This window comes from Neopelma chrysocephalum, unplaced genomic scaffold, assembly GCF_003984885.1.
Source record: "Neopelma chrysocephalum unplaced genomic scaffold, ASM398488v2 Primary Assembly neopelma1_201, whole genome shotgun sequence".
Classification (NCBI taxonomy): Eukaryota; Metazoa; Chordata; class Aves; order Passeriformes; family Pipridae; genus Neopelma; species Neopelma chrysocephalum.
The window spans coordinates 344,151-352,776 of NW_020897863.1; the positions used below are offsets into that span (position 1 = coordinate 344,151).

The 8,626-nt window shown below is 55.2% G+C and overlaps 1 protein-coding gene across 4 annotated transcripts in view; it reads right to left on the reverse strand.

Moving 5' to 3' along the window:
- Positions 1–3,457: 3,457 nt before the first annotated feature.
- The window catches only part of LOC113977176 (nuclear receptor ROR-beta-like), a 19,039-nt gene continuing 13,870 nt past the window's right edge, over positions 3,458–8,626 (reverse strand). For all 4 annotated transcript variants that reach the window (XM_027703068.1, XM_027703070.1, XM_027703067.1 and 1 more), the window contains exons 8-10: positions 8,438–8,548; positions 7,807–7,919; positions 3,458–6,972 (exon numbers count right to left, since the gene is read on the reverse strand). In XM_027703068.1, coding sequence (XP_027558869.1) covers positions 6,811–6,972; positions 7,807–7,919; positions 8,438–8,548 — 386 coding nt within the window. In that variant the 3' untranslated portion in view covers positions 3,458–6,810. The remainder of the gene's footprint in view (positions 6,973–7,806; positions 7,920–8,437; positions 8,549–8,626) is intronic.

Genomic DNA, 8,626 nt, shown 5'->3' on the forward strand with positions numbered 1-8,626 from the left:
GAGGGGCAGGGCGGGCGGGAGGGGCGGGGGAGTCCTACGGCGGCCGCGAGGGACAGAACTGTGTGAGGTACCGCGACCGACCCCGCCGGGGGGCTCTGCCGGAGGGAACATGGAGATGATCCAAGGGATCCATCCAAAGGAGCCCCTTTGCCATGGAGAGAGACCGGGAGAGCTGGGGGTGCTCACATGGACGAGAGAAGGCTCCAGGGAGACCTGAGAGCCCCTTCCAGGGCCTAAAGGGGCTCCAGGAGAGCTGGAGAGGGACTGGGGACAAGGGATGGAGGGACAGGACAAGGGGAATGGCTTCCCAGTGCCAGAGGGCAGGGATAGATGGGATACTGGGAAGGAATTCTTGGCTGTGAGGGTGGGGAGGCCCTGGCACAGGTTTCCCAGAGCAGCTGTGGCTGCCTCATCCCCTTGTCCAGGTTGGACAGGGCTTGGAGCCACCTGGGCTAGTGGAAGGTGTCCCTGCCCATGGCAGGGGGTGGGATGAGATGCTCTTTAAGGTGTTTTCCAACTCAAACCATTCCATGATTCTGGTCCAGCTGGGTCCTGAGCCCACAGAAAAAAATTAAAGTTTTTTTCCATGACTTCCAGTCTCACCCTTTGCTAAAACTTAAAATCACAATTTCCAACGTTATTAATTTTTTTTTTACCTTGCAAAACAGATTTTACTTTTCTTCCTTGAAATTTGTGCAATGCACACATCTGTGTGTCTGCAGAACACACCTTGACAAAAAGGTTTTCATTCATACATTATTTTTTATTTAATGTCATGAAAAATTCAGACAACACTTTTGTCCTTAAATAAACATTTCTCCCTGCCCTCCCTTCCTAAGCTGATTGATCTGAAAGAGGAAATTTTATTTAGTTAGTTTTTTTTCCTGGTGTTTTCCAGCCTGAACACTTCTGTGTGGTTCTAGAGCTCCTTAATTCCTTATTTCCATTAGACTCCTTAGGGACTCCTTAGGTAGGGATCCCTCTCCAAGGTCCCAGCTCTCTGAAAATCCTTTAAATCTGGCCATTTATAACCCCAACTCTACTTTAAAAAACCTTTCCAAGCCCTGGGGCTGTGGTTTCTGTCCCAGCACTCCCAGGCTGTGTCAGGCTCACCCCTCTTGGCTGAGCAAATACTGAGGCCTCTCCCTGTAAACTTTCCCTAAAATTTCCCCAAACTCTGCCAAGTTTCTCTAAAATCCATCTCTTGGGGGTCACTGGTTGTGTTTGGCCCCCGCTCTGGGTGGGCTGCCCAGTTTTCCTGGGGATTGTCCCCAAAAAGGGGCACGGGCAGTGCCACTGGCTCCAGCATTTCCCAGCTGGGCGGGTGTTTTTTTGGGAAGGAAGGATCAGGCTTCCCGCCTCCATCCATCCGGATCCCAGGCATGCAGGGAATATTTTGGGTATAAACCAGTAGAGGTCACTCGGCCCCAGTAAATCCAGCGCTGCTGGACCAGTAAGAGAGGGAGCACGAACTGGGGGGAGCCACGGTGGGGACACCGACCCCCGGGTCACCCTCGTGTCCCAAACTCCTGTCCCGCGGGACAACCACAGCGATCCCATCCTGCCGCCTCTGGCTGGAGGTGCTCAGGCTCCCGGAGCCCACGGGGACCCCCAGACACCTCCTGGATAATTCCCAGCTTCTCCCCTGGAGCTGTAAGGCCATTTTTCCTGAACGTGTTCTGTTTAAAGAGCAGCTCTTCACAAGGAATTTTGTTAACGGATTTCCCATACTTTATATTTTTTCCAAAATACACCAAAGAAACTTGATTTTTTTTTGGGGGGGGGAAAGACCTTTTTTAAATGAAAATCAAGTAAAAGCATCACTGTGTAGCAACTTGTTAGGACTGTGGGTGTGACACCCCCAGCTCCAGGTGATCCCTGGGTGCTCCCACATGGACACAGCAGCTCCTTGGACACCCCAGCTCTGCTCCCTCCACCTCCAGAGGGGTTGATGACACTTCCCCACATCTCCACAAGCTGTGCCCTGTTTCTGGCTGTTCCCAGCTCTCTGTAGCAGCCAGGATTTATCCTGCAATATGTGAATTCCACGGGTGGGAACAGGAAAGAGGAGCTGTGCTGTCCCCTGGGAATGGCAGCTGGTGAGGGAAAACCCTGGGATTGACTGACCCTGCTGCCCCAAGGATTCCTGATCATCATTCCCCTCTGCTCCACAGCTCCAGGACAGTCCAGCTGTGCTGCTGAGGGACACAGCTCTGGATATGCCCAGGGAGCAGGGAATGGGCACCCAGGGGAGAACTGGAGGGGAAGGAGAGGGAAAGGAGGATGGGATTTGCACCCACACCCAGTGATGCCTTTGACCCATCTGCATCCTGAGCAGAGAATCACAGAATCCTGAATCTCCTGAGCTGGGAGGGACCCACAGGGGCCATCCAGGGATAGGGAACCCCTGTCCCTGCCCAGGACACCCCAACAATCCCACCCTGTCCCTCAGAGCGTTGTCCAAACGCTCCTGGAGCTCTGGCAGCCTTGGGGCCGTGCCCACTGCCCTGAGGAGCCTGGGCAGTGCCCCAGCACCCTCTGGGGGAAGAACCTTTCCCTGAGATCCATCCCAACCCCGCTGGCACAACTCCAACCCTTCCCTGGCTCCTGTCCCTGGTCCCAGAGCAGAGCTCAGCACTTTGCATCTGAGTCCTGGCATCCTTTTTGTATCCAGGGCGTGCTATCCATGTATCCCTTGTATATCCAGGGCATTCTTTCCTTCCCAGGACTGGGAACTGTTTGAAAACGAATCCCTGCCATGCCTGGGCTGTCCCTGATTCCCCCACATATCCCCCCATCCCCCAGACCTGTCCCCAGCCTCCTGCCCCAAAATGTGTCCCCTGTGCTGCCAGGGACAGTCCCTGTCCTCAGCCTGCAGGGTTTGCCCAGATGAAGCCCCTTCCCAGATCTTGGCTCTCCCTCGGAATGCCCAAGCTGGAGGATGCGGGGGACGGCACCGGGAAGTGCTTCCAAGGGCTCTTGGAACACAACATAGGGGTTCTGGGCACAGATCCAGCCTCTTCCCAGCTCACCTCAGTGTGTGCCTGGCATCAAGGGAACCCATAACACCTTCTAACACTCGAAATCTCCCCTTGTGTCCAAATCCTGCGCAGGATGGATGGGAGATTGGGAAGGAATTCTGCCCTGTGAGGGTGGGGAGGCCCTGGCACAGGTTGCCCAGAGCAGCCGTGGCTGCCCCATCCCTGGAAATGTCCAAGGCCAGGTTGGACGGGGCTTGGAGCAACCTGGGCTAGTGGAAGGTGTCCCTGCCCATGGCAGGGGGTGGCACTGGATGAGTTTTAATGTCCCTCCCAACCCAAACCATTACATGATTCTGGTCCAGCTGGGTCCTGAGCCCATGGGAAAATTAAAGGTTTTTTCCATGATTTTGAGGGATTCCCTTCCAGTCTTGCCATTTGCTAAAATTTAAAATCACTGTTTCCAACATTATTAATTCTTTTTTTTTTGACCTTGCAAAACAGACTTTATTTTTCTTCCTGCATTTTCTGTGCAATATACATCTATGTACCTATAGAGCACACCTCAATAAAAAGGTTTTCATCCATACATTATATTACTTTTTATTTAATGTCATGAAAAATTCAGACAACAAGTTTTGTCCTTAAATAAACGTTTCTCCCTCCCCTGCCCTCCCTTCCTAAGCTGACTGGTCCGAAAGAGGAAATTTTATTTAGTTATTTTCTTTTCTTTAAAAAAATAGAAATTACAATCTTACAAGACAGAACATTCAATGAGAACAGAAGCATTTTCCTAAATCTAAAAAGTAAAACATTTCCATAAAACCTGTTGGTATCTACAGGTAGGTGTGTGTGGAGGGTGGTAAATGGAAAGAAAAGGTTTTCCATTTCTTTCTTTCATTCATAAGAGATAAAAAATAACATAAAACCGACTGAAACTTTATATATTTTTCTCTTTTGCACCAACATTCACAAGAATATATATTATATATATTTTTGATCCATTTTTTTATACACAGTGTGAGGGTTCTGCAGGTGGAAACGGACACTCAGCTAAACTGCCAGAGCAAACAAACAAACACGAAATTAATCTTGGTCTGGACAAGAGCCATCACTGCGAGAGGCTCCCCAGGGCTGTTTGATGGGAAAGCGGCCAAACATCCCATGGCTGGAGGGTTGGAAACATCTCCAAGACGCCAAGGACGGAGCATTGGAGCAATCTGGAGGTCTCGGGGCTCCTGGGCATCATCCCCAGTGGGCACACGCGGCCCTGGCACAGGGAGAGGGGAAATCTCCCTTTTTCAGGCATTTCTACCCAGGTTTTTGTCCTTTGCCCTTTCCCTCGATGCTCCTGGAGGCCCAGCGGGGCGCGAGGGACCTCGGCCCAGCCTTGGCCGCAGCCCTTGCCATCCCTTCCCAGGCATCTCGCCCGTCCCAAGCCAGAGTAAATCAGCGAATCGACGTGGAATCACTTTATCCCCTCCCGAGAAATCAGCGAATCGAGTCGGTTCCGTCAAAGAGAACTTAGAAAGTGCAGGTTCCCCGCGGTTTGGCAGGTCGGGTTACACGTGTCTTAATACTTCCAGTCTTCCCTAGGTTCCCACGGGGGGGGGGGGCTTTTTTTATTGCTCAGGATCCCAAACCTCTCCCACGAGGCGGACGCTGTGTCGTGAGCCAGGACAAAGCCGGGGCTGTTCCCGAGTTTAAGGTGCTTCCTTGGGTTCTTTGCCGGGTGGAATGGATCCGGTGGCGCTGAGCATCAGCTGGCTGATGAACACTGAGGCTGAAAACAAGGGGCTGTGTTTTTTTTTTTTTTTTTTTCTCCTCCTTTTTCCCCAAATACTTCAGAACACCCGTGTCCCTCTGGGAAAGGCGGCGCCGCTGTCCCGAACTGCGAAGCACGGTCGTTTCCATGATGCTCCCAAAAAAAAGGCACAACCCTCTGGATGTAAAAGGCAGCGCTGACTTCTCACTTCTGTCAAAGCTTGAGGAGCTGAGAGGGCGGGAAACCAGCGGGGCACGTCCCCAACCCGGCGGACGAGGACGACGCATTGGCACTCACGTGGGGCCGTGGGAGGGTTGGCAGCCTTTCCCAGATTCCTGGGCTCCAACGGCGTTGGAGAGGGCTCTGATCTCCTCCAAGGAGCAGTTCAGATGTGGTTCTCAAACCCTGCACAGCCCCCACATTTCCCTCTGCCTTAGACCGAGGCAGAAATCCCACCGGCGACTCTTCCCGGGTCGAGGTTGGTCCGTGCTCTTCCCAAGGAGATCTTTCACCCAAAAGCACGAACATCCCTGACAACACTGAGAGAGCTGCTCCTTGAGTTCAAGGGGTGCAACTGTGGAGCTGAAGGTCTCTGGCTCCCGCTCAGAGATGGTCCAAACTGCTGCAGGAGGGGGTTGGGAGCACGAGGGATCAGCACGAAGCAGGAAGGGGCTCGGGGTTTTAGCCCTTTGTCAGCAGAAACTGGGGCTGCCTCGGAGCAGGGTTTTCCCTTGTAGTTTTTGGCATTTGCTGCAGGAGGAGCAGGAACAGGGACGGAAAAAGCCATCTGCAGAGCCACAGAGTCTCTCAAGTGTTCCCACTGCCGAGGACTATCGCAGCATCACCCCACAAATCCTTCCCTTTGTCACCTTTGAGCTTCCCGAGCCTGGAGCAGCAGGTCCCGACCACACCGCATTCCTTCCCATCACCCTTATTCCTTGAAGGGAAGGAATAAGGACCTTCTGCTTCCCCTTGACCCCAACAGGCAGTTTCTCCCCCTGAAAAGCTCCTAAATCCTGCTAAATAGAGAACAAGCCCCAAAATAACAGTTCTGAGGAGCTCCTTGGGGGGAAGAACCTGGGTCCAACTGAACCTGCAAGAGCAGCCGTGTCCAGTGTGGGAAGGGGGGACCCGGCAGCGGGGTGGGGGTGGGTGGAGGAAGGGCCTCAAACCCTCCTCTGGGTGCTGAGCCACGGGGAAATTTTAATGGGCTCGATGAGACAACAGCAGCACCCAGAGAGCCACCACTGTGGGGACAGGGACAGCCCCGGCACCGCTCGGCACCCGGGGTGGAGCAGCTGGAGCCGGGCTCTGGCTGCGGTCACACGGGCTGGGAAAAGCACTGGGGGTGTGGAAAGGTGGCACGAGGCAGGTGGATCTGCCAAATCAGCTCCAAAGAGCCCAGCTGGGCGGGGAGTTGGCCGGGCATTTGGGGAAATGCTGTGATGGAGGACACGGAGGCCCTGCAGAGCTTTTTCCCTGTCGTGTTGGGTGTCCCTTCCCTTGCACCAGCCTCCTCCACGGGAACATTTTGTGCTGAATCACTCCCCAGCCACAGCTGGGTCTTTCTTGGCCAAGCTCCTGTGGGCTCACTGCACCCCTGGGAGAAGGAATAAACCAAAGGCTCTCCCTTTTCCCTCTCCTCAGCTCCAGCCCACCCCACCCAGCCGAGTCAGCATCGCCCCTTCTTTATCCCATGTCTTGTGTTTGGGTAAAAAAAAAAACAAACAACAAAAACCCCAAAAAAACAATAATTAAAAAAAAAAATCAGAGGTGGAGAGTGCAGCCAGGACAGCAGGACTGCCAGGAGCATCTCCCCTCCCCAGCAGAGATTTCACATTCATTTCACTGGTATGGCAAAGTCCATTTGCTTTTTCCTTCAAGGTGCTTTACATTCAAGAGCTATTGCGACCCACGGCGGGGCCACGGGGCTGGGGGCACCCGCAGCCCCCCCGGCTTCTCTCGAGTTTGATTGACTTGATTTAAATAAACTGCCCCAAACCTCTGAAGTGCAGTTCGTCTCCAAATTTTGGGGAGGCTCGAAGGGCCTCGAGGTGGCTCCCGGCCTTAGCTCTCGCGAGGGTCGCTGTACTGCAGCTCCGAGTTGAAAACCTCCTTGTACAGGGGAGGGAAGTTCATGGCGGTCTCCGGGTGCAGGAGACGGAAAAATTCCAGCTTGTCCAAGTGCAGGTTGCAAATGGTCTTCATCAAGGGCAGCTTGGAAACCATCTGCGGGGAGAGGAGGAGATGGTGACCCCTCTGGGTTCCCAGCCAGTGTCCCTGTGCCGCTGTTCCCCCTTCCTTGGGGTCAAGCAGGAGGGTTTGGGGACCTCTGGATTCCCTTTCCCTGCTGTTCTCCCTCCCTTGGGGAGAATGGATGGGTCTGGGGGTGACTGGGTTACCAACTACTGTCCCTAATGCTGCCATTCCCCTTTCCTTGGGGACAAGCAGGTGGGTTTGGGGACCACTGGATTCCCAATTAACATCCCTGTGCCATTGTTCCCCCTTCCTTGGGGAAAATGGGTGGGTTTGGGGACCACTGGGTTCCCAGTTTGTGTCCCTTGCCCTGCTGTTCCTGCTGTTCCACCTCCCTTGGGGACAAGGGATGGGTTTGGGGACCAGTGGCTGTGCCTGGCACTGGGGCACCAGCAGACAGCCCCCCTTTGGGCAGCCTGGCAGCAACGTGGCCTCAGCCCCAAACCCATGTCTTTCCCCAGGAAAACCAGCACCTGGGAGGGCTCAAGGAGCCCCCCAGGGCCCCCCTCCCTGCTCCAGCTCCGTGCTGCCCAAAGCATTCCTGAATAAGGCTCCTTTTGCCCAAAAAACCCGCTGCCTGCTGCAGTGCCACGCTCAGCAGCCTGGGGCTGCCTCTGCCTGCACTGCCAGGAGATCCACAGCCCCTGGAAAGAGAAATCCTTCTCCTCCTTGGGCAGGTCTGAGTGCCCCAGGAACACCCGTGTGTGGCTCCTGAGCTCTGGTGGAGCCCCGTGCCCCAGCTCAGACACCCCCTGGCACAGCCCACGCCTGTGCCCCCCCTGTGCCACCCCCTGTGCCACCCCCCACCTTCGAGAGCTTGTCCTCGGCGGAGTGTTTCTTCTGGATCTCGTGCTGCAGGGCCACGTAGATCTTGTCCTGCAGCTTCTGCACCTTCTTGGACTCGGTCAGCCAGGGGCGATCTGTGAGGGACACCAGGGCAGAGCTGCTGGGGGGATCTCTGGGATGGTTTTGGGGGCAGTGGCATGGCCAGCTGGGCCTCCCTCCGTGCCCTCCCTTCCTCTGTGGGTGACACAGCTCCTCTCCCCACCGAGGGGTTTTGGCAGATGCATTTTGTGCATTTTTTCCCCCCCAACCTCCTTTGCGAGGAACGACTGAGGTCAAACACCAAGGAACCAGTGCTGAGGAAGTCATGTCAGGGGAGGTTTGGGATGGATCTCAGGGAAAGGTTCTTCCCCCAGAGGGTGCTGGGGCACTGCCCAGGCTCCCCAGGGCAGTGGGCACGGCCCCAAGGCTGCCAGAGCTCCAGGAGCGTTTGGACAACGCTCTGAGGGACAGGGTGGGATTGTTGGGGTGTCCTGGGCAGGGCCAGGGGTTGGGCTGGATGATCCCTGTGGGTCCCTCCCAGCTCAGGATGTTCTGTGACGGGTCAGCTCTGCCCAGCTGTGCCACGGGACACCCCTGGGTGCGGGGGCTGTACCTGGGGACAGCAGGACAGCTGCTGTGAACAGGGCGAGCTCCTCGTCTGACAGCTGCAGGCGGCACAGGGTCCTCCCCAGCTCGAAGATGGCTCCGATGAGATCGTCACAGCCTGGGGAGGGACAGCAGGGATGTCACTGCTCTGCCCTGCCTGGCACAGCCCACACCCCACAGCCCCACAGCCCCACAG